This window comes from Python bivittatus, unplaced genomic scaffold (genome assembly GCF_059951505.1).
Source record: "Python bivittatus isolate LINGU-HERP-01145 unplaced genomic scaffold, Pbiv_v1 ctg000840_np1212, whole genome shotgun sequence".
Lineage (NCBI taxonomy): Eukaryota > Metazoa > Chordata > Lepidosauria > Squamata > Pythonidae > Python > Python bivittatus.
In genome coordinates this window covers 11,325,501-11,352,005 of record NW_028277113.1, presented here as the reverse complement: position 1 = coordinate 11,352,005, position 26,505 = coordinate 11,325,501, and the positions used below count along the sequence as shown (strand labels likewise).

At 37.5% G+C, this 26,505-nt stretch overlaps 2 protein-coding genes across 3 annotated transcripts in view; one reads left to right on the top strand and one right to left on the bottom strand.

The window, feature by feature from the left end:
• LOC148213700 (uncharacterized) overlaps positions 1 to 12,107 on the top strand; it is a 33,717-nt gene extending 21,610 nt beyond the window's left edge. Inside the window, exon 3 of the mRNA XM_088130880.1 lies at positions 11,818 to 12,107. Within this exon, the coding sequence (XP_087987006.1) occupies positions 11,818 to 11,876 (59 nt within the window). The 3' untranslated portion in view covers positions 11,877 to 12,107. The remainder of the gene's footprint in view (positions 1 to 11,817) is intronic.
• The window catches only part of GMDS (GDP-mannose 4,6-dehydratase), a 330,486-nt gene that overhangs the window by 7,256 nt on the left and 296,725 nt on the right, over positions 1 to 26,505 (bottom strand). The gene's annotated exons all lie outside the window — the stretch shown is intronic.

The window sequence follows — 26,505 nt, the reverse complement described above, 5'->3', positions numbered from 1 at the left end:
ATTAGGTAAGTTATAAGGTAACTTGAATGAATGGGTGATAACATTAAACATTTATAAACAAACATTAAAGGGTACAGAAAAAGTAACTAGGCCTTTTGGAAACCCAAGAATGAATTAGAATCTTGAATGGTTGACATCAGCTTAGAAAATTCTCAGTTTGTTTTGAGTATGTGGCTTAAACATATCGCCATTCATATATACACATGGAAAAGGACTTAATTAAAAACATGATTGGTTTATTTATGATGAAAGACTAAGATATTAATGAAGTATATAATGTAAAAGGCTCTGAATGTGGGATAGATCATTCTTTGATAGTGTAAAAAATGGATCGTAGCAAAAATGGACGTGGAAGAAAAGGAAACATATGAAAGAACTAGAGTGAAATGACTTCAGCATGATTTCAGGAAGAGAGAGTCCTACATGAAGAAATATTAGAAGATACTATTTTTGCAACAGCAAAATGGAAAGTGCAAATAAGGAAAGTGGATGGAGATGAGAATAAAAGATATATAATGTGTATATAGCAAAAAAGATACTTTTTGGCTTACTTTTAACCTTTTGTAGTTTTTAACACACACACACACACACACACGCATATACAAAATTTTATAGTTTTTATCTGTAATGCTGCCTAGAATCAAGTGTATAGTGAGATGGACTGCATATATCAATTTGAAAAATATAAATAAATAAATAGTTGCGCAAATGTAATCAAAGAGAGCAAAGAATGGTTAAGATTACAAAACACAGAGAAAATGTGCAGCAACTGTTATACAAATAAACAATTGTTTCAAAAATTGGTAAAAAGGTCCAACGAGGAACTCCAGCAGAATGAGTAGAATTAAGAAAAATGGAATGAAATGATTTAGGATGAAAATAAAGTGAGGGAATGCTGGAAGAAGTATTTTAGGGATTTCTATGGGAACGACACTGATATGCTGCTGTGGAGTTGAAATAAATGCTGTTAACATTAGTGTCAAAAAGAGATGGATGAAAAGAAAATAATAAATGCTGTGATGTAAGTAGAAAAATCATAAGGCTGCAGATGTAGATGGTATAACTGGAGAAATACTAAACTATGTTTGCCAGTTGTGTGACTTGCTTAACATGTGCATGTATATTGCACATGTGCCCGACAACTGGAAAATGTAGTTATTGTTCCCCTATGCAAAGGGAATGGTAGTAAGAATAAATGTGAAAACTAAGAAGGATTAGTTTGATAAGTGGGCATAGGAAAGTATTTGGCATAATTCCGACTGGACCAATATGATTGGTGTCAATGAGCAGCATTTGGGGACTGCAATGCTACTTTATGCCCGGCAGGAGATGTGCAGACCAGATTTTTGCTCTTTAGCAGGCCATTGAGAAATGTATTAATGTGAGAAAGAAAGTATCTGTGAATGACGTTCAGTTTTAATTCTTTCCTATTTTGAAGAAAGCAAAGTTGACATAGAAGAAGGCCAGTAAATTTGGTTCCTTACCTCCATTTGTTTTAAAGTATTAAAGTACATGTATTTTAAAGTGCATTTGTTTTAAATATCTCAAGTATTGAGATTAACTAGTTTTATACAAACTAGTTAATACTTGGAACAAGATATAATAATTATTATCATCGCTGTTATTTTTATTATTAAGGTAGCATTGTCATGAACAGTCAGAAACTCATGCATACATTTTCTACTGAACTCAAGTTTAAAGTACTTTCATTTGCAATTAACAGACCATCTCCTAAAGCGAGCACTGCGTTCTTTAAAAGCATACAAATAAATCACTTTAAACATGGCACAGTGTGGGGAAAGAACTCAGAAGCTTTCCACTAGGAGTTGATTCTGAGAGGTGCTGAGCTCTTAAGCCCTCCATTGCTTTCATAGTTTGTTGACACTCAGCACATCTTAGGATAAGACCCATTAAAAAATTTCCAAGATACTTCTGTCAGTTACAGACCAGGAAATCTCAGCCAAGTCAACTCCCTAATCCACTAAAAACCTGTCTGTTATTCTTCCATCTAATGCCTCCAAAAAGCTAAAAAACATGGATCCCAAGAAGTAATAAACAAAAAGGCTGATGATAAAGGCAATGAATAGGCACTGCTTCACATTTCCCACCATGCTGCAGGATATCAGCACAAATTGAAGCTGAATCCAGACTTCTGCAGGGAATCCAGACTAGTGACAGGGAGCGATAAGAGACAAGAAGAAAACAGCAAACTGTCTGGTTTGTCCAGGAAGTTGGGACCTGGTGGCATTGTCTATCGGCAGGGGGACTGAGAGAATGCCGTCAGTGTGAAAACAATACTTCAGCTCAACCTCGGGAAAGGGAGTCCATCAGCGCGGGCTCTGACAAGCACACTGGCCATGGAGATAAAAGGGCAAATGGAGCAAAACAGCGGGAGTGGGCCCTGCGTGCGGGGTAATATGGTGCTTAATTGCTTTAATGGAAACAGTGTGCAAGTTAATCAACACAAGGACATAAAGCATATGCAGGCCTTATCAGTCTGCTTAAGTCAACCAAATCACATGGCTGACAATGTAAACACAGGCAAAATTATTTGACTGCCTCACTTGCCAAAAGTGGTTCGTTATTGAGATAACCCTCCCGGGGGAAGGTTAATCCAGAGACAGCGAAAGTCAATGCTAATTTCAACAGGGTTCGGATTAGCCCATTAGATTGCTTCCCCTTTTGCAGTATAGTAGAAGGAAAAAAGGTTAGGTGAAAATCATTCTGAAATCGCCTTGTATTCCCACTATAGATGAGACATAAGTTGGTTTAACTTCTTTTCCATTACAGAAGTTCTAGTGGGGTAATCTTCTCAGGGTGGAACCCTATTGCAATATATTTTGATTTAAAGTCACCATAAGGGAGCCTTATTTTGTCAGTTCTCTAAATTCAGCACATTTTTTAAGCTGGCATATGAGAACAATTAGCATTTACCACTACAAAGAACCTCTGGCAATTGGGGTTTGCTCATAACTCTCCCTCATGCATTCATTTATTCAAACATATTAACTGCATGGAACTGATCTGTGAAATCAATTTGTAGTGATTTGTTCACATTAAAATGTATGATGTAAATCAGACCTAAGTTCTTTATCATCAGGTATAGCAGAACCAGCAAACTGAAAATGTCAGAAGGATTCATTTGAAATCCTAACTAGAACAAAATAACAATAACATAACAGTGTATTTCTAAGGGTTATAGGTAATTACACATAAATATTTTCCACATCTCTCACAGACTTCATATTTATTCAATTCTGAGTTGACACCCACCAACATCTAGGCATGACATGATAGTTTTATTAGTTTAGAACGATGGCATCTAACCAGTCCCTCTACATGACTGCAACCCTGTATCTTTTGCTTCTCTATTTTCTAGTTTAGCTTACTTATCATCTCTGGACAGACAACCTTTATGTTTTTTCAGCTCTGAGATGAGAATGGCAACTTATTCTTACTGGTTTCCAGGTGGCCCAGAGGAAGTATGACTTGGCATACCGTACGTCTGTCCCTGGCACAAGGCAGCTTATCTAATATTATTTCTAATTCCTGTACTTATTGGAATCTTAAAAATATTCCCCATACACATTCATGCCTCAATTGTCCTGCCTAACAGTTGTGGGGTAATTTACTCCCTTCTAGCCCATGATCTTGTGAATCTCCAAAGCCCTTCCCATGACACTGCACTTCATCAATGATAAATGTCAGATTCTGCAGTTTTCAATAGATGATAAATGATGTCACTGAACTGTTCTCACAGTACTCATAAAACTCTATCTGTTGGAAGACTCAAACACATAAAATAGCCTGTTTTTGAAGGACGCAAGTACTTTAAAACATGTGATTTATATGGATATCTTGTATCAGTGCCTTTCTAGGGTGAAAGATATTTTTCCCAGACATTTCTGGTGACTAGTCACAAGTCCTGTTGCCCTTAACGAAACTATATTGGGACATCAGACAGTCCCTATGTATAGTGAAGGGGGAGGAGGGGGGGAAATGCTTGCAGAATAGGGCATTAAGTTAATTAGGTCATCTGAAAAAATATTACAAAAAAAGTTAACATTACTGGCCTTAAAATAAATTGTCCCCTTCCCAAATCTGTATTACAGCATTATCTTAATTAGATTTCCTTATTTTTTGTGCGACTTAGAGAATGCTGAATTTTACCATTCAATAATGCACTCCCTTTGCTGGAGGAGGAAGACTTTATATCACCTGAAGTTGGAGCTTGATTCTCTGAATGGAAGGATTCCCCTTCCAATTTGACCTATTGATTTTTTTAAACATTTAAACTAATTTCAGTTTCTTTTTTATATTTTTTTTCTATCCAGAAAGGAATTTGTCTGTTTTACTTAGGGAGGAAAATGGTTTTCAGCAGCAACTGGATTTTATATTTTCAAAAATGGGGGAGTAATCACTGTTTGTTCATCCAGCAGTTTTAGGTAGAGGATCCAAGGCACAACCCGAGACTATCACAACATCTGGAAGAGCCTCATTTGACTGTCTGCAGTCTCCTCCCTCACTGCATCTTAAGAATGTGGAAAAATTCATACTCTGGGTTTTCAGTATCAATGTTTGGGCAACCTTCCTGCTGTAGCCTGATAAACAATTCTGAAGAATTTGAAAACTTGAACACTGTTCAGTAAACTTTCAGTTGTTTTGTACTGCCATAACATGAAGGATTTTTTTTTCTTATGTTCAACACACTACTTTGGCATTTTGTGTGAACACAAAATATGTATCTTTTATAATCTGTGTCTGTATATGTTAATCTGTTTAATTTAGTGGGGGGAGGCTCTAAAACAATTGGTTAATGAAAGGGTTAAAGTTAAAGGAGGTTGGACACTTTTGTATTCGAAGCAGGTCTCTAAATGTATCCCTCAGCACGCTCTACAGAAGAGGAAATCCAAGCAATGGCCTTTCACATGACATCATAAAAGCTTAATTTATCACCAGCCACCAAACATCGAGAAAATCATAACATCCTTTCAGGAAAGCCATGTGCAAAATAATCAGATCTACTTTGATGACAGCTTTAATACGTGAGTCCAAGTAGGACACTACAAAGAATAACCTTTTGCAGGTGCTTGTTTATAGCAAAGCATGTCTTCCCAGTACTGCTTTTGCAGTCTTGGCGCACCTTTCATCCCCAAGGAGAATTGTTTTGCTTTCCATTCTGTAGATGTGACATTCCAAATAAATATAATCCAAATAGAATTCTGACTCTGTATTTCATATTTAGAATAACTGTGCTAGCTAATATCCAAGAATAAGGCTGGGCAACTCTGGCTAAGTGGAAGCTTACTCAGCTTAAAAGGAATTTATTAGCAGCATGAAATGCATGACTGTTTATTCTTGAGCCTAGATGACTTAGGACAACATGGAATAATTCCTTTTCCACTGTCACTGAACTCTGGCCAGAGAACAGAACCCTAGCTCTCCACCTCAAGCGGAGTTTTTTTTTTTTAAATCAGAAAGAAACTGCCTATGATTTTCCTTTCTTAAAGCTGAGTGAAAAAGACTTATCTTTTTTTGATGGATCTTGAAATGATTCTGAAACATGTTGAATTTAGAACTGACCAGTTCCTGCAACGGTTTTGAAATTGTCTGGATGTTGGTAAAATAGCACTCCTGACATCTGTTGGGCACTTGTAATCCAAAACAATTACACCTCATGATGGCTTCATCACTGGATCACAAATGGTAAAAAAATGCAATCTAGGTCTGCTAACAGAGATCCAATAACTAGGAAACACACAATGATGGTTATTCTATATGTAGGATATAAAGTCTATCACAGATCACTAACTCACTGTGGGTGACACAAGAAAAAGAGCAACCCTTGGACAGCATGGATTGAGCTGACTAAGATTCCCTAACATGTAAAGAGAGCATTAAAGGATCAGTAGAATTAACCCAAATGTTATTCCCATAACACCAAAGATTGCATCTGAACTTTGGGGTGTAAAATTCCCCCTCATTCAATATAATTCTGCATCCATTTTTGCTTGGTTATCTTACGTAGGCATCCAGAGTGTATTTATCTACTCTCTTCCTGAGTGGATAGAACACTTGACTCATGCCCTGAAAATGTTCGTTGAAAAACATCTATTTGCCCTAGGTTTTCTTGTTTCATTTCTCCTTATATCGAGACTTGAGTGTCAGTTCTCTGTAATGTACTTCATCCCTCAATTTAAAAAAACAAACAAACGTGCCCAGATGATGTAGCCAGGTTATCCTTGGCTAATACATGATGCTGATCCTTACCCTTTGAAGGCTTGGGCACACAAACATTTTAGGCTGAAATTGTGATTTATATTCAGAAGGATACAGGAAACCAGTAATACCAGTGGAACACTGGAATATGGCTCAAGTGCTGCTTTAAAAATATATATCAGGTTTTAATTACTATTTAAATCTAAAATCTAGTTTTTCTCTTCTTTGTTCCTATCCTTCTAATTTTTAATTTTTTTATTAGACTTTCTATACAATTTCCCTTTAGATAACAAGTAGCCTAACCTATGGTTGAGTCCTTGGTTTCTTGCAGATGTTTCCTTACCAGACTAGGTAGCATCATCAGTACTCTGGCATGGAAAAGTGAGGTTTGTTGGGTATTTATATACAGCCATTTTGGTGAGGCTCACTGCAACAGGATAATAGTGCAAGGTAATGTTTGCATATACTGTAGTTTTGTGGGTTCAGTCCACAGAGCTACTATAGCAATGTTTTTCAAACTTGGCAACTTTAAGATGTGTGGACTTCAACTCTCAGAATTCCCCAGCCAGCATGTTGGCTGGGAAATTCTGGGAGTTGAAGTCCACACATCTTAAAAGTTGTCAAGTGTGAAAAACACTGTACTATAGCATTTAAACACTTTCTTACAACAAGCAAACATTGTGATTTTGAGAGTTCTTACAATTCATTTGTTATTCCTGATTCTAGAATGGTGATGCTTACACAGCAAGCATCTATATGAGTAGCTCTACTCAGAGATGGTGAGCATTTAAACATTGCAGTCAATGTTACAGAATGAGCCCATTCAAAACAAGCTCTAACCACCTAAGCAATACTTACATTTCAGTTCAAAAAGAGGTAGACCAATTCGTGATGCACAGGAATGCAAGTTAGAATCAGTCAAGATTATCAAGGCATGTGTAGCCATGTTCAGGATATTTCTAAACCACAGACTGCCAAAAGCCAAAGATGAATGACAAGGAACCAATTAGTCTGTCTTTTTTAGCCGTCCTGTGTTGTAGTCTTTATTGGGCACAGAGTAAATGTAGATGGATCATAGGTCTGATTCAGAAAGACTGTGGGCATTTACCATTGCTCTTTCCTTTCCTGCATAGCATCCACTCACCTCCTCTTTCTCAAATCAGTTGCAACCTTTTTTCAGTTTGACACAGATGTCTTGCAATACCTTGATCTTAACTTCTGGTTAAGGGCTTGGCATTTGAATTTTTCTAATTTTAAGCCCATCTTTCTAGCCTACGATTGTCCAATTCTCATGCCATATAGAATTGGGAAGATCTATGTACCTCCCATTTTCATTCTGCTTTCTTCCTGGCAACCTTTTTTGGGCCATGCAGGCTGAAGGATATTGTGACCTTGTAGTCTATGTTTGTTCCAGTGACACATGAAAGCAAAATATACTATGCTGGAATAAAAGGAGTGCAGTGCAGCACGTATTACTCCTCAAACACATCTGCTCCTCTATTTACATTTAACATAGAGATATTGGAGAGTCTAAAGGGAATTTGCTTTATTGTTTACATTTTGTAGATGAACTGGTAGAGCTTCAGCTGCTAAAATAATTTAATTAATAAGATCCCTAGCAGCCTGGCTCCCATAACATCAAGAATACACTCACAAATATGTATTATTAAAATATCTATATGTTCCACTTTGTTTTCAGGGCATTATCATTAAATGAAATTTAAATGTTTAATTACATTTTAAAGCTTTCAAAGGATATAGGAAATCAGTTAACTATAGACATATATTTGAATAAAGAAGTCAATATCCAAATATAATAAATATGTGACAACCAAAACAAGTATCAGGGCCAAATGAAATTAGTATTGGTGCTACTCTGCCCCTTTCATGAACTTCTTAGCTCAAAGACTTTTACCTGAAAAATTGTGATGGAATGGACTTATGAAGGCCATGCTCAGGGAGTTAAGCGTGTTCTTAGCCCCCAGTAGGAGCGTGGGAAGTTCAAGAAGATGAGGCTGGTACCTCCCTAAGGAATTCACGGTGTTGTGGCTGGCTGGCTTGGGAACTTGGGTTCAGTCTGGTGAGATTCTGTCTTGAGGCGGAAGCTAATAAACGCAACAGAACTGTATTTGCATTGTCTCGTGGAGTTCTTTGGGCTGAACCTGACAAAAATACATTTTTGATCCATTGTTAAAAACATCTTGATTAATTCTCCCTGCAGCAGTGTGAAAGGTCATATGAGAAAAAAGGAAAAACTATCATTTCCAAATGTTTCTGATATAATTGCCAAGCTTAATTCAGATCCAGAAGAATCAGCAGCACTGAAGCATTCTCTATCTAGCTTTTTAAATAGAGTGTGCTGGCTGAGTGTGGGGATGAGATTCCATTTAGTGAAATTTCATGTTCTCCCCTTACAGATAATAAGATAATTTGGGGATAGCTACCCCTTGATATATATTAACATTACATATTAAACATAAATTAGGCTTCCACTGCCTGAAATACAGATGCCCAAGCTAATTTATTACATAAATTTATAGAATGCCTACTTCTGTAGATTCAAGGTGGTTCACAACAACAAAGCATAGTTCATAAAATGAGGAACATTCAATCTACAGGCAATGCCCACACCACTGGCACCTTAATAATGCCAGGTTTTGAGAAAGTTTCTAAAGGCAAGTATGTCTGGGGTCTTCTGTACTTTTGGAGGCAGTGTTCCAAATCATGCAGACAGCAACAGGGGTGATCATCAGACCCTCACTCCCTCCATCTCACATGGGTGGAGATTCTCAGTAAGCCCTCTGTAGAAGAACACATAGGTCAATCCAGTTGTGTTAGGTTAGACAGTCCTGCGAGTACCTGGGAGCCAAGCTACATAGGCCTTTAAAAGTAATAACCAGCTCTTTGAATTGCATCTGGAAGTAAATTGGCAATTAGTGTCATGACCACAGCATAGTTGTTACATGGCTGAATCTGCTATATCTGTTTAGCAGATGAACTGCTGCACTTTGAGTCTACTGAAGCTGCCAAATCAACTTCAGAAGCAGCCCCATGTACAGTGTATTGTGTTAGTCTAGGCATGAGGTGATGAGGTCATTAATCACTGTTCTCAGGGCACCGTGATCCAAGTAGGCCTGCAGTTGGTATACTAGTTGAAACTGAGTGAAGACACCACTGGCTGCAGCCTATACCTGCTGTTTTAGAGGAGATATGAGTATAGGAGAACCCCCAAATTTCAGACCTGCTCCATTAAGGGAAGTGCAACCCCATCCAAAGTCAACCCTGGAGCTGGGATACAACCAGCTCTACTACCACGAAGCAGTGATTCCATCTTGTATTACTAGGTCAGAACTTCTGCAGCAAGTGTGACTCAGCCTGGAGTCACAACAGGTAACTGAATGAATATCTTCATGAAACTGATGATACTTCACCCCAAACTGAATAAAAACCTCTCCCAGAGCTTTCATGTAGATAGTAAATAAAAGTGGAAGAGAACTAAGCCCTGCAGCACCCTATATTAAGCTTCATCCTGTCCAATGCAAGCCTTAGACTGATGAAAACAAAAAGCAAGGCTAGGAGCTTTTACTGATTTACAAATGTTCTGATAGTAGCCAAAGCAGAGATAAGGACAGGCTTTTAGGGCTGAACGAAGGTTGGAGAAATCAATAAGACATTTCTTGCCGTATCAGTACCACAAGGTTCCTAGCTTGAAGACTTTGAAGGCAGAAAAGTCAGGTTGTCCAAGAACAGTCTATAGGTCCAGAACCACAGGTTTCCATGAAAGCTATCCAAAGGTCAACCAGAAACTCTGATCACAGGGCAAAGAACAGGAGGAACTTGGTAGTCACAGCAATACATGTCAGGAAACATGAGAGTTGTTTCTATCAAGGGGAGAAGGTCTGGCAGATACTTGTTATATTACCAGAGCAACTAATTAAAGGAGTTAGTGCCACCTCCTCTTCTGGAGACCTGCTGATCTCCACTGACCAACCTTCTTTAGTTTGTAGTGTTTGGCCCTCTCCCAAAGTCAAGCTCTGACTCCTTGTTCTCTGAATTTGTATACATCTGTGTTGAGTCTGATTCATCATCACAAGTGGCTGACAGCTTGAAGCCTCCTCAATTCCAGACTGAGAGTTTGACAGATTCTTCTCAGAATCAGAGGAGTCCATAGCACCAACAGCTCAACTGCTCTTCTCTTATGGGCACCAACTAGAACAACAAAATGGTAACTCCAATTCCCAGCCTTCATAGGTGGTACAGAGGAATGCTAAAGTTGATGATATCAAGCCCCACTGAGAGGTCTAGAAAAACCAGGAGGAATGTAGGTCATGACAAAAGTAATCCACCAAGGTGTCCAATGCTGCTTTCATCCCTTGCTGGGCCTGAAACCCAACTGAAAAAGGTCTAGAAAATGTGTTGAATCTAAGATTCTCTGTGGTCAAAGCCTCACCAGTTTTATAACACCTTTCCCAAAGGGGAAGGTTGGAGATTGGCTTGTAGTTGTCTAAAGAGGCTGGGTGAAGAGCTGGCCTTTTCAGAAGTGGACACACCACTACCTCCTTCAAGGCAGAGAGTTCTACACTCTCCCTCAAGGAAGCATTAATCCCTTCCTATATCTGGCCACACATATCCTGCCCAAATGTACAACTAAGCCAGACAGTATACAATTCAGTTTACAGAAGCTGGAATATTACAAATTTCTAGAATAAGCAAATGTTAATTTAGGCTGTTATGAAGATGATTTATATGTTAATGCCATATGTTTTTTTAATAAACCTGCAGTGAGCCATAATGAAAATTGGACCATATAAAATAACTCAAATAATTGTTTAACTCAATAGAGCCACAAACCAGTGTTTAATATGGGCCACTGACTATCAGAATGAGTTTTAGCAAAATACAGGAAACCATCATTAAGTTTTGTGGTTTGCCGCCAAGTTTTAAGGCATGATTTAAAGACTGAGAACCAAATTGATTTTTCAAACTATTAAAAGATAGTTATTTTTTGCAGATGAGATCCTTGAAGGATATTTGATATTACAATGTTTTTTTCAATAAACATCAAAACAGAAAGCAAAAAGACAGCTTATTTTCCAGTAGGACTTGTTTTTGGAATTGCTTATTTTGGTAATTAAAGTCATATGTTTTCAGTAACATGAAAAAGTTAAGATCTTTATTAGGAACATGACCCACCTTGTCACAATGTAATTCTGCCTGCTTCTACCAATATTCAGTGCCTGACACTTCCAAAGATTGCTCACTTCTGTTATTTAGTGCTTACTTCTTACATAGTGATGATATGACACAAATATATAGTTAAAAGCAAGAAGAAAGAGTTTGGAAGACTTAATCATTCACTTTCTCTTGGTACAGTCTTTTATATTATTTTATTTTGATTTTAAAGAAAACAAAGCGGAGAAAAAGTTCTCAAACAGAGGAGAAAGAAAAAAAAACATGAGAAGAGCAGTACCAGTAAAGTTATTCTGTAAACTGCTTGAGTTTATAATTACTTCTTAGGGCAAAAAGGAATGCTTCTAGCATGTAGAACCCTTTTGACTATGAGCATATTAATACAAATACTTCATCTTTCTTTTTTAGGATTACACCAGGACCATACTGAGAGATCAAGATGCCAAATATGTTCCATACTGATATGATCCATCAAATCTGGTCAGCTTTTGCTGTGAACGCAGAGATCTCCTTGTGGTGGAGAAAATAAATGTAGCAAATAAAATGGAGGCTGCACCCTTTTCCTTCTTGTCCCCTCTTTGGTCATCCCATCAGACCCGATTTGACCCTCCCTGCCCCAGAGAAAGCCCGCCTGCAATCCCATCTAGACCGATGGACAGAAGCCATCACTTCTCAGATGCCTAGGATTCCCCACCTTGTAGCCCTCAGCTTCAAAAAATCTTTGCTTTCCCATTGTTTGGGGTCCTTCCTTATTGTAAAGCAGGCATCCAATAATTGTTGTAACAAACGTGGTTCCTTCTCTGCAGTGTTGTGCTCTACACTTCTGCATTATCCACAGTACACATTTTCCCCATGTATTTACATGTATGTTTTTGCATGTATTTACATACATAACCCAACTGCACCTTCTAGAAGGAGTTTTCCACTCAGCCTCATAAGCTACAAAGTTAACTAAAATTCCTGGTCTTTAGGGATAAACAATGATATGAAGTTTTTTTGTTTTTTGTTAATTTTCTGTTAATTCAGGTTCACAGAAATATTTCACTGCAAGATTTTAAGCTATAAATTGTGCTGATGTGCTACTAAATGAAACAAACAGAATACTACAGCTATGTGACAGAGATACATGAGACTGCAGCGAAGTATTAAAAAAATGAGTTTGTCCCTTTTAGATATCCATATTGGTCTACATGTGCAACGAATAAGGCAAAATGAAGGGGGCAAGCTGTTTTTTAATATCTTCATTATAAAAATATGGAAAATTTAGGAGGCATTATATAATTATGATCCACCCCCTGATCCTCGCTTGTAGAATATTGCAGTACTGTCTCCAACAGATATTACATCTTGGAATGTTCAGATTCTGCAGTCAGTTTTCCTGCTATCCAAAGAATACCCCCCCCCCCCAAAAAAAGGATTAGGATGTGTTGATTAAGGTTGCTATATAACATGAATGAGAGCCAGTTTGGTGTAGTGGTTAAGGCACCAGGCTAGAAACCATTCCCACCTCAGGCACAAAACCAGCTGGGTGACTGTGGGCCAGTCACTTTCTCTAAGCCCTAGGAAGGAGGCAATGGCAAATCACTTCTGAAAAACCTTGGCAAGAAAACTGCAGAGACTTGTCCAGGCAGTCTCCAAGAATTGGACATGATTGAATGGATAAAAACAAACAAACAAACAAACAAACAACCATGAATACAAGTACTAGACATATAAGTGCAAAATTCCCTAATAAATTACAGCATGTAAACACATTGTTAAAATAGAATACTAAAGTGATTGTACACAACTTTTTCTGTATGGGTATCAGGAACTTGCTGATAGTAAGCATTTTGGTATTTATATTTAAATTTATATCAGCAACACAGGTATTTTCAGGTAGCTAATTTCATTTCTTTCACCTGTACCTCAGTCCTCTATTGAAGCAGCTTCTACAAATATTCTCATATGGTTCCTTTTATGGCTTGTCAATTCATGTTATCAAATAACTACACTCCATGATCCAATAAACATGTTCTGCAGGTTTGTTGCTAGTAGAAAATCATGTTTTTCCAATTTCAGACACTGAAACTACTAGAACTGAATCAACTGCAATTAATATAATACTGGATAGCAATTTGAATCCATTATGTTGTGAAAAATTATGTATTACAGTATTTTTTTGGAAATTTTAAAACGTTAAACATAAAAAATAAGTAAGGACTACAATATTTAGGATTTTTTTTCCCGAGGATACTCAGTTTTTTCTTACTTTCCATCTGGTGGTATATATTTTCACCCAATATCAGTCTTCATTAAGTGGTAACTGAACCTTCTCAATTCTTCATTCTGGGGCTTCCCTGTCTTAAAGTTTCTTTTCTACCTGAGACCCTCCCAAGCCTTCTGGTCCTCCCACTGACAGTGTTTAGGGTTATTTTGGCTACAGAACCATTGTCCCTCACTTCTAAATGCTGGACATAGAACAAATAGTCATTTAAAATGTATTTTTACAAAGCTCTCATAAACCATGGGGACTTTTCTAGCCTTAACATGCACAGCAGAAGCAATACTTAAACTTCTTATCTGTGTTAACACATCATAAAGATTTATTTCTACTTTAATATATTGCCATGTATGGAAAAAATTCTTGCAGGGTAAATCAATATGACCTATTCACTAATTTTATGAACCCAAAGTTCTCCTGGGAGTGTCCCGAATCTATATTATTTAATAAGAGTGGTAGGTTCTGCACTTGGATTCCTGATTTAGCTAAAGGATGTGTAAAAATATATGCAGCCAGACAGCTTTTTGGCTGCACATCTCAAGAAGCTTAAGCATGTAAATTATTATCTATAAATCCAATTGTAATTCATATTCACTAAAGAGGCTCCAGAGTTTCCCCATTTGGAGTAGACCAGAAATAATTTACTATTTTTGTATGCGTGTGTGCAGAAAGTACCCTTTCACAGCTAAACAGCACACCTTGAGGGAATAGATAGTGATGACATAAGACTCATAATCCAAATTTTGGGATTATACAGGAACAATGCCAAAAGGAAACTATGAAGTTTTTCAAAAAGTTACTCAAATATGCCAGACCTGAGAAGTGAATTATGAGGTGAGCTGAAAACATGCATTGTCATGTTATTAATTCACTGACTTTTCTATTTACACTAGGGAGGGTTCCAAGTTCTTTGTAAGCAACATATATTTATTTTGTGGATCTTCTCTTTTCAATTCTTTTTCTGGTTTGCAGTTTATGCTATATGTATTATATGATGTGATGAGCCTCTTTCCGGCCAACAGGAATAAAATTGATTAGAATTCGGATAGGATCACAACACAGACTATTCTTTTTTATTATTTCCTGTTGATAACTTGCAGAAATACAATTTTAAATTACCCCGCATAAATAAATATGAGCACAGTGAATACATTTTGAATGAAATTCAAGTTTAGCACTATTATCATGTCTGTGTAATTATAACAAATACAAAGATAGAATAAGAGATGACCAGGAATATCTGCAAAAAGTTTTTCCCCTTTAAAAAAAAGTAATGTAGTTAAGAACAGTTTTATTTTCTTTCCAATTTCTTTCCCAGGTGTGCTAACTGGAAGTCAACCACACACTAATTGAAAGCCAACATGAACCCTATCTCCTCTAGCAAAAAAATACTAGAATTTTCAACAGCCATCTAGTGGTGACATACATGGTAACAAATGAATATCAACCTTCTACATGCTTTGTCTAGCAAAAATATCTTTGTTTTTATCTTATTCAGGATAAGGGTAAGCAACAAAAGATTACATGGGCATGAGCACATGTATGCAATTCATCATCCTTAAGTCATACTTTTACATGGGGCTCACAGTAGTCTGATAAGATCCCCATCTGTTGAGTCTTAAGAGTGCTGGAGCCACAGGTGCTCCCAGGACATTCAAAAGCTCCAGAAAAAATAGTATTAAATAACTTTCTGTCCATTTCTGAGCACTGGTGAGGAACTCTGTAAAACACACTGCTGAAATACCGGCTGATCATGCAGCAGCAGGTCTTAGTGGATTGTGCTGAAGTGGCACTCAGTGAAATGTTGACATCAGAGAAGCTGGTTTTATGATGGAGAATCCCTTCCTTATACTGTATGACTGTTTCATTTCTCACACCAAACATAAAAACAGATGATTCAGCTGTTAACTAATGTTCTCTGTAATAATAATGTCTATTTTCTGGTGTTGTTTTATGACACTGGCTAGTTATGGAATATTTTCAAATACAATACTGATAGCTACTTGGGACTTATTTATATTTAGAAATAGCTGCTTCCAATTCAAATTAGCAGATGAAAGTAGCACCCACACTTACAACCTATATTCACTGATGGCAGAGAAATTATTAAGACAAATCAGTCACAGAAAACAGAGCACTCAAATCTGAAATTATAAATAGAAATGAAAAAAAGTGATCCAGCATGCCAACACTGAAACCCAATGTAAAATGAACCATCTAGTCAAAATTAGAAAGTGTTATCTATTAGTAGTGAAACAACATGGAAAGATACATACATGCACATATGCACACAAATGGCAACTACACATGTATATAATTTGTCAGTTTTTGTGTGACTCCTAACAAAACTGATTACAGTAATTAAATTATAAATGCTTTTATTTCAATTCCATTTTTCTTGTTCAAGCTACTTTCATATCACAGGTCTGATCCCAAAGAATAAATCCAAAGTTTTAGTTTTTATTAGTACCTTAGAATCAAGACTGAACAGTTAAGTGCATTATTTCAAAACTCCATATTCACAAAATATTTGTGAACCAAGATTTTTTTTTTATTCATTTCAAATATTATCACTAAAAGTTCACAATTACTTCACAAACTTGAAAAAACAATCAATTTATCTAGAGATCACCCAAGAATTTATCTGTCCAAGTCCAAGTCAGAAATCTATCTAAACCAGAGATGGACCACATGCAACTCTTCACCTATTTTGAACAGCCTTCTGCAAGTGATTAGCTCAGATTTCTGGTGAAAGATATATATCCCTTCCTGGCAGCCTGGTCTTGTGTGTGTGTGTGTGTGGGGGGGGGGGGGGTTGCATCAGAAAGAGGGAAAAAGAGATGTGTCTAAGCGAAAATGGGAGTCCCCACCCTCTTTTGCTCTCATCCTACTCATTGTGCAGCCCACTAAATATTATCCTGAAGGAATGAAGCTCTCAAAAGCTTGATCTGCCTTAAAACAACCTGTCCAGCTTTCACCCCAAACCTCAGTGTTACAAGAGGCAAATTGTGCAATTCTAGTCACTACCCCACTTTTGTTTTGTTTTGTTTCAGGGATTACATTGAAATCCAAACCCTTTTCACACAAAGCACTTCTCTTTTTAGTCACTTAGTATACACCTTATGGCTTAATGCCAAACTCCCAATAGAATTTTGCAAGCTAATCACATTTAATAGAAACCTTTTACAAATACAGCTCCCAGAATGTTTATATTTCAGCTTCAGTCAGATTATTATTTTTTTCTCTTAATGTATTTCTGGACAGAAGATAGAACTGGTTATAGCTCAGTTTAATAACATTGTTTTCTTCAACTGGTATACAAAATGAACAGTTTTTTCTTTACTCCTGACTTACCCTCTCGTCTGTACAGCACTAAGATTGCCTATTCTACTGTCATTCCTCTGTATCTCCTAAATTGGGTTGGTGGGTGGGGCTGACATGCTGGCAGAAGCAGAAACACAGCCGAGAGCCTCCCCCCCCCCCCGTGACTCATTGATGGTCTTGTGAACTACTAAGTGATTCAAGAGAATGGATTAGGTCTGCATACCCTATTCTGGCATATATCATTCATTAGGAAGACCTAGTTTGTCTCTGCACCAAAACCAAATGAAAGAAAGATTATAATCAAAGAAATAACTCTAGATAATCAGCTACGGTATATTTGTTACTGGTTTTCATGGGTATTTTCTTCAAATGTAGCACATAGCTGTCTATTTTGAGAAAGCCTGGACAATTACCTCTCTTCAAAAACCATTAATCAGTCCTGGACCCAAACTGGCAACCTCATGGTGCTACATATTATTAGTTACAACTTGCAAAAATCCAACAATTCGCATACTTCCAACGACCATTTCCATATCTTCACACAGTAATTGAATGTTATCATAGAAATAGACTAGGTGGTGCCCTGAATACAATACTGACTGAACTGTAGAATTAATGGCATTTAAGTCAAGCAAGTATTTCTCTTAAACAACTTTGAAAACAATTCCTAGTATGCTTCAGGGTTCACACGCATGCACGTATGCATGCCCACACACAAACATGGATTTTGTAAAAGCAAATCGTGAACCACTCATAACTGCTCCTCTGAACATTTCTCCCAGAACACAATTACTGTGGCCTTATAATGAACTTTTACTTGAGATTGAGATTTTAGACCACTTGCACATTTGTCAGATTCTAACATGCTTTGTTCAGCCTAACTCTGAGGGAAATGGTCAGTCATGATATGGAAACTAGAGACAACTGTGTGAATAATTTCCATACGAGATAGAATGATTAGGCTTTGGACGGGACCCCTTATCTGCCATGACACTGTTAAGATCCCTGTGAAACACAGATTCTATCAGCCTCCAAAGTGTCCAGTGAAAGCACGATATGTTACCTGAATGCAAAGAAATTGTAAGTTGCGGGGTCTTAAGAGATCCAACAAAGCAGAAGCTCCCAAAAATCTTCATAAAATCTTTTATGAATCTCAGGCAAGACTTCTCCTTTTGCTCCATTTCTCTTCTGAAAAGGAGAATGCCTATAAGACTGATTTCCTCATCTAGAACCTAGCATCTCACTCCTCCATTACTTTCTTTGGTGATCATTTGGTGATGCAGAAGATGAAGTGGTATGTGCAAAAGGAAAAGCAGGTGGTTGGGGAAGGCTCCAGATGGCGACGCAGTCCCTGGGACTGAGGGACGAAGCTCTCTGAGCATCTCTCTTCAAAAGCTCCATTTGAGGCTTAGGACTGAGGTACTTATCTAGTTCTTCTGTGGCCTTTGCTCTTGGGGCTTTCTAATCTGGCTACTCTTCTAGATATTTCTGTACTTTAAAATGATTGAATAATATGGTATTGCTTATGATTATGATTAGATGCCATCGTGTGAAGTTTTAAACACTGAAATGCTGTTTATAAACAACACAAGCATAAACAGTTAGGTTCTCATGCTGGGGAATTAACATGTCCTTTATGCTGTGGATCTAGATAATCTGCTCACAAACATTCATGAAATATTTATGACTCATCCTCTGAATATCACCCAAGAAGACTTCTGCAACGCACTCTACATGGAATCACCTTTGAAGACCCTTTGGAATCAACATTTGGTCCAAAATGGATTGGCCCAAGGGATGGCAAGTGGAAATGGCTCTTTACATATTACATCTGTGCTGTCCACTATGCACTGGTTACTAATAGGTTTCCAGGTACAATTCAGAGTGTAGTTTTATTCTATAAAGTCTTGCATGGCTTGGCTCCTAGGTATCTGCACGACCAAGTTTTCCATATAAAATGGACTTGTCTGGTGCATGCACCCTGGCAAAATCTATTAGAGATTCCCCACTCTATGGAGGTAAAGAGGGGTGTGGTTCTCAGTGCTTTTCTGTTCTGGTCCCCATACTCCAGAACAGCCTTCCCTTGAGGCCAGACTAATACAATCTTAATGGTCTCTGGAAGCTAGCGAAGAGTCTTTCTGGAAGACATTTGGGGAGTGATGAGTCAATGCCATCTGTTTTTGTGTGATGGACTACATGGATTTGTATTTTTAGATTGGTTTTAATTAATCATTTTAAGTTAAACTATTGTTATAAACTGCAGGGAATCTGTGTAGATTTCAGTTGTATATAATGTAGGTAAATAAATAAATGTTAAAATATGAGCAACCTGTGGCAAAGATATCAATTCTGTTTTAAAATAATCTCTCTTGTGTAATGTCAAAAGTGAAAGAACTGGAAAAGGCATCCTAGGGATAATAACACAGTGGTCTGAGATTAATTTTTGTGATGAATATAATTTTATCAGATAAAGCAAGATGATGATTGGGATAATGGTCATATAGCTTTGTTCCTCCAGAAAAATCAGGATACAATATATTCCAATGGTGGAAAACATGTGCCTGTGAATGTTTATTTTGGCATCTTGGCAACTTATCCCTCCCTCCCTTCCTTCCTTCCATTTGAATTTAGCTGTCCATGTTAACTTTTTAAAAATATTGTTTTAATTTTAAAATGTAAATGTGAAGCTGATATGCTGCAGAACACAGCATCTGAATCTTCCATCATTTATATTTATAATCAAGCAAATCAAGAATTCCACAGGCATGACTGAAAAGTACAAGGGATGGGTAGCTAGAGCCCAGTATTTTGCTTGAAAATGTAGCTATGTGCTTAGAGAAAAATACAAGCACAAAATAGGATAGTAGAGCATCCTGTGATGCTAGTGCTAGTAGGTAGGATCAACTCTACCACCTTGCGTTTTGATAAACCAGAGTTTTGTGAGCGTCAAATTAACTCTAGCTGCCATTGTGTGAGATAATTCAGGACACGGCCTTAAAAATTCCAAATGTGTCCAATGTCCTCATGTCATTACCTGCCTATGTATAACTGATTTAAAGTAATTTTTGGATATAGAAACATGCACATTTGTACTTTGTACCAAAGAATCTTTTACTGACTTCAAGAGAAAGAATTTCCCAGAAAAAACAATGAAAACACTATGCACATCTTAAGCATTTAAGCAGTGACAATCTGTGCATTATTGCAATGGTTGCAAGGCAGTGTAGCAAATAGGCTGTGTACAGGTGGCCCAGGAGTGACCTTTTCAGAGAATGATCACACCCAAGACTACCTAAGCACTATTGCATCACAGCAACATGCTCTGAAAATAAAAGACAAGAAACAAAGGAGTTTAATTTTAATGAGAAGAGAAGTGGGCCAGATCCACTGGAGCTGCAACGCAAAGGATTAACCTTAGCTTCCCTCTGCCAGTGCTGCCATGCAGAGGATTTCATGCAAGTTAGGGCAGAGTATTATTTAATTTGCCTGACCTCCAGCTCCCCTGTAGATGTAAGAAAAGGACAGGCACTCTAGTTTTCCACTGAATGGCACAAAGAGGAACAATTGAGAAAGAAGTTACTTGTTATATCAATGCGCTGCTCTTTCTTGTAGATTATGATCAATTGGCAGTTCTTTGTAGAACACGGCAAATCACTGTTCCAATAATAAGAACAATAGCTTGGCTTTTTGTTACAGTAACTGTTTACTAGCCTCTGCGGGTTTTTTTCCTAGAACAGAATACATAGGAGAGTGCCTACAAATATTTGTTATGGACATTGACAAACACAGCCAAAACACATTAACTGCACTGGAAAAAAACAAAATCCAAAACAGAGAACCAGCATTAGGAATGATGCAGTCAGGTTTTAACATGCTTAACATTTTACCCATTTGAAGAGAGGAAAAGCTTCCTGTTCAATTTAGTACCTGTAAGGAAAAAATATTTATGAAGTTACAGCTGTAATTAGGCACTGGTAATTCTTGTATTTGTCAATTTATTTGCCATTATTGATCCCTGGATGATCTCTGGATTTTCTCACCCTTTTTAATTATAAATTCTGCATATAATGGCCCTCCTGAGGCAGATTGGGACCACTTGCTTTCCTTTTCTCTGCTTCATAAATTAAGGATTGTTAGTTAATTGCGGAAGATAAATCTTAAATGTACAGAAGTAGCCAAACTGTTTATTTGTAAGGTTATTTTACTTCTGATATGCTTCTGTTATTTTGCCTATTAAGTTGCAAAGTATCTTTCACTTTGCTTAGCATCTCAAAATGATACTCCCTTAATTATCCTCTGGAATGTTGTATCTTCATTTTAAATGTATTTAGTCTATTATGTGATTGATCAAGAAAAAAATTATTAGCAGATTTTTTAGATATGTTTATTTACTATTTAGGTTACTTTTTATCCATACTAATAACAAGCATAGATGGTTGAAAATGCAGCTGTCAAAAAATAAACAGTGTCCAAGCCCTCCAAGCCTTTTCAAGCCTGCAGATATCCTTGGACTACAGTTCTCATGACCACTGGCCCTGTTGACATGTGCTCATGGGAAATGGACTCCAACATCACCTGAAGGGCTGATCTAAAATGATGGTCTCACCATAGGCATGGTTGCTTAAAAGCTTTCCAAAAACACTGATTATGTGGGAGACGGGATGGAGTTGCTGCTGCAACAAAGTGCATAACAATGTTAATGTAGGTATGCTTGCTGCAGAATTGATCTTACTCAGAAAGGGAGGGCTGGAGATAGCTGTATTACAAAGGTCTGGGTTTGTTTGTTGTTGCCTCTTGTCACTCACCCTTGCAACCTTCCTGTCCTATCGTGACAAGTGGAGTTACCAAAGGTAGGGGTTTGGTGTGTGTCTTGACTTTATATAAGTGCACACTTAGCCTCATACCTAGAGGTAATTCAGAGAACAGAAATGGAATGCCATCATGCATTATGGAATTGGTTATCGCTAAACACATGATCCAAGAATATCATAATGGGAAGAAAATTCCCTCTTGCCATAGAATAAAGGACTTTTAAGCAATATGTTGAATTTAGTAACCTAGTAGTGTTTTTAATACTGTAGGAATGTTTTAAAATCCTTGAAGTTCTCATTTTCACAATGTGTTTTTTTTTTTAAAAAAACCCTATTCTATACTTCTGTGTCTTTTGCATTGTGACACTTAGTGGATTATTTAACTGGGTCCTTGTAGGTTTTATTCCCCTATGGTTTTATACTGTTGTTAATACTGAATACTGAGTACAGTATATAATAAGCAGAAGGAATTTCTCTTCCCCCAAGGTATGGGGAGTATCAGGCATAAGAATCATAGATACGTTAATTGGTAGCCAAAACCATGAAGCACATATGTAAGTTAAGGCTAAATCCTCTGAGAGGCACATAACATAACGTGGAAAGCTAAGCATCACTGCTCAGAGGACGGTGTGGATATTAGTACGTTTTATATGAAGAGCTACGTGCTGTAATTGTACAGTGATCCTGCTCAAGTTATTTGGGGCCAAAAGCAAATAGTATTGAGAGGTATTTTCCTTTTTTCCATCCCTAATTTAAATTTAAGCATTTCAGCTATTTGTCAAATAATTTTTGGAATCAGTTATTTGGTTCTCATATCCCTCTGGTTATTGGATGTGAATTGGTTTTTAACGAGACAAATTTTTTTTGGTGAATATTAAGAAAGAAGTGAATACTTCTAACAGAATTATTGTAATTATTCTAATTGGATATTTAATGACTTTATAAAGGAATTACTGGACAAACAGCACAAAGAGCCAAACTGCTCAGTTAATGGAAAAGAGGGCTGAATTTAACCTGATTATAATCTGACTTGTTAGTAGGACCTCTCAAACTCAGATTAAGTGGGTCCCTTTCATCCTTGAAGAAGAGCATCTTATTGACTTGTTTTGAGTTTTGCCTAAAATGAAAAAAAAAAAATTAGTGCCAGATTGAAAGTAGTGAGAGAGATACTTAGGTATATGAATTTTATAAAAGTTAATAATAGATCCATCCTCCAAGTTGGTAAAAGAAAACATAGAAGAAGTTAGCAGGCTCCTAATTAAGACCCAGATGGTAGCAATAGTGAGATAAATCCTGTGCAATTACCAGTGGAATATAATTTTACTGAACTTTTCTGCAGCAGTTTGGTCAAGAATGAATGGATGAATCTGCTAAATTTAAAAAAAAAATCTGAAGTTTTATGCATTTTGCAAAACAGTAGGCTCCCTTCTTTGCTGAATTGTTTCTTTTTTTGTCTTCTTTTGCTTTAATTGTTTCTTTGCTGAACTGTTTATATTTATAAATGTAACAGGTACATTACACTACTTCTCTCATTTACAAATATTTAACTGAAAGCAATGCTATCATAATGGACCAATATTCCAAAGAAAAACTTAACATTATCCCTGTTTTTTAAAAATATGATTTGCAGAAAATGCCCAAAATGTCCACTTCAATCAGAAAATAGTAGCCAAACTTTGAATATTTGGGCATTTGTTTTTGCAAGATAATGTCTTGATATACTCATGCAGATGATGTTGAACAGGAAGCTGCAAAGGCAATAGAGATTAAAATAAAGCAAATATGAGTAACCCACAGCGCCAGGGCTGCATGCCAATTCCAAATTCTCTCTCCTTTTTTGGTCCCTTATATACCTTCAACCATAATTACTGAAAACTGGCAGTGTGGTTTCCTATCTTTAAAGGGCCATGAAAACAACACAATATTTCTTAAAATAGGCTTAATACATTTTTTTAAAATACTTTCTCCCTTAATTTGGAAAAAAATAGAAATTCCTGGCACTGCCCATGTATGTTATCACCCCCCCTCCATGTTGCAGCTTATCCCTCCCACCCCCCTTCAGCATAGCCCTTGGCCATTAAAGGTTCCCTAGCTTCAACTGGAATTTATTTACAGAGGAGAGGGGACGGCTACTCAAACCAATTTTTAAATGATACCAGAACAGAATTTTATTTCTGATGCTGTATAGGGAAGAAACCTGGGGCTGGTATAATAATTTCATCCAGATTTTAGAAATCATACTGAATAAATGGGTGCTTCCATTTCTACCAGAAACTTCAGCCATCATTAATCAGGTTGAACTTGGTCTTATATCATTTGGACTTTACATTCACAAAGGTTTAAGCAAGTGTTTTGAGGCACTGCACAGAGATCAGCACTTCATAGTTTATTCCAATCATATTCTTTCCCATCCATGTATATGCCTATTTTGAATACCTTTAAAAAGCTCAGGAATTTGTTATATGACATGAATTCCATGGCTGATAGGTGACTAATACAATCTATGACTTGCTCCATGGTATGGTTGGTTGAAAGTGGGCCAGTAGATAGTCTGTTATCTTGTTAATGTAACTTCATACTTCCACAGCTTTCATGTGTGTGGAGAGAGAAATGAGACAAATAGGATCTTGCAAGAACATTCTGTACATATGGCCCATCCATATTTAGTAGTAGTAATATGAATATTTTCTTATAGAGGGAGGTTAACATGTGATTACAGCTATTCACTAATTTGATTTTTGTTATAAAAATGATGGTAGAAATATTTAAAAAGAGTCTAGTTTCAAATTGTGACTCCTGTAGCAATCTACTTGGAAAGCTATACAACTTTGGAAGGGTTCTCCTTTTGAATTCATCTGGGATTAAAGTTGCTCATATATAATTGAACCATGATAATTAACTTCAGCCTACACATGACTGAATTTAGGCCTAAGGAAAAATGGGGCTTCCACTACGAAATTCAGGCTGCAGTGATTATATAGTTCTATTCTAGGTATTTAGCCTAAATGGCTTGCAGCATGTCTGAACTGGAAATGGGACACACCAACACCTTTGTATTGGGGATGAAGGTGACTGCAATGTGTTCCATTAGTTGGTAATTGGGCATAGCCTTCAGGCTTCTTGCAAATGACCAAAGATTTTTAACTTTTAGTGTTTTTGCATTGGTGCAAAGACATTCATATTCATATAAAAAACATTTATATTCATGAAACATTCCAGTTCCATGAAGAGCCCTTCATAACATCACCACAGAACTATGGTGGATTTTATATTTTAAAACACAGATTTGCTCTTTTTAGTATATGAGCTCATGAGAATACTTTGTTGATTGTATCAAACTGTTCTTACTTGAGGATAACCTCAGGCACGATAACCTTGCGGCACCATAAAGGCCAACATTTATTACAAATGTTTATGGGTCACAAGGTACTTCATCAGACGCTGCACATTAATTCTTGAGGAGGAGTAAAGGAGGAAACTTATACTTTTTTTTCCTTGAATGAATGGTTCTGCATAACTCAAGAAAAGATGATACTTATCTATTGACTAAAACAGAGGTATCTGCAGGGCATATGTGTTAAAACAGTCAAGATGGTGGCCATGGCCATGTGACTGAAGCCCCATCTCTTTTTTACATGTGTTCGATATAAAAAAGGGTGGGGGTTTGATTATGTGGTTACAGCTGTGATCTTAACTTTTTTGGCCCACCCACTGCAGATGCCCCTAGAATAGAATAGAACAGAACAGAACAGAATAAATAAAATAAAATAAAATAAAATAAAATAAAATACAGGTAGTCCTTGCCTTACAACAGCAATTGGGACTGGAATTTCCATCACTAAGTAATGCAGGTATAAAGTGTGACTGCATCGCTTACTGATGGCAGTCCCTGCAGTCCCAGTTGCTGTCGTTAACTGAATCCCACAGTCGTTAGGTGAGACAACTTCCTGCCAGCTTCCCAAACCAAAGTCAGTGGGGAAGCCGGCAGGAAGCTGCAAGTCCCAGGCCCGCAGACAGGTAAGTGGCTGCTGCTGGGTGGGGGAAGGAGCAAGGATGTGTGTGGGGGTATGGGGGAGGGTCAGGAAGGGTGTGTAAGATGTGCAGTGAGGCACGGGGAAGGTTGGGAAGGGTTGGGTAGGGTAGGGTGTGTGAGAGTGCAAGGGGGTGCGCAAGAGGCGCTGCACAGGTTGGGGAGGGTGTGCGAGATGCATGAGAGGTGCTGTGCAGGTTGGGAAGGGTGTGTGGGGGTGTGTTGTGGGTCAGGGAGAGTGTGCAGGGGTGTGTGAGTGGCTAGCGCAGCACGAGTGCAGAGGGGCTGGGGGAGGGTGTATGGGGGGGGGAGACTTACCCCAGTGACTTGCAACCTTCCCTGCCAGCTTCCCCATTGACTTTCTGGGGAAGCTGGCAGGGAAGGTTGCAAATGGTAATCATGTGATCGCGGGGGTGCTTGGCAACCAGTCGTAAGTGCGAATGGATTGCCAAGCACCCAGATTGTGATCACATGACTGCGGGGGTGCTGGGATGGCTGGAACTCCAAGGATTGGTTGTAACCACCATTCTTTCAGTGCCACCATAACTTGGAACAGTCACTGACCGAAAGATTGTAGATTGAGGACTACCTGTAAAAAAAATAATACAAAAAATAAAATAAAATAAAATAAAATAAAATAAAATAAATAAAATAAAAGGCATGTATGA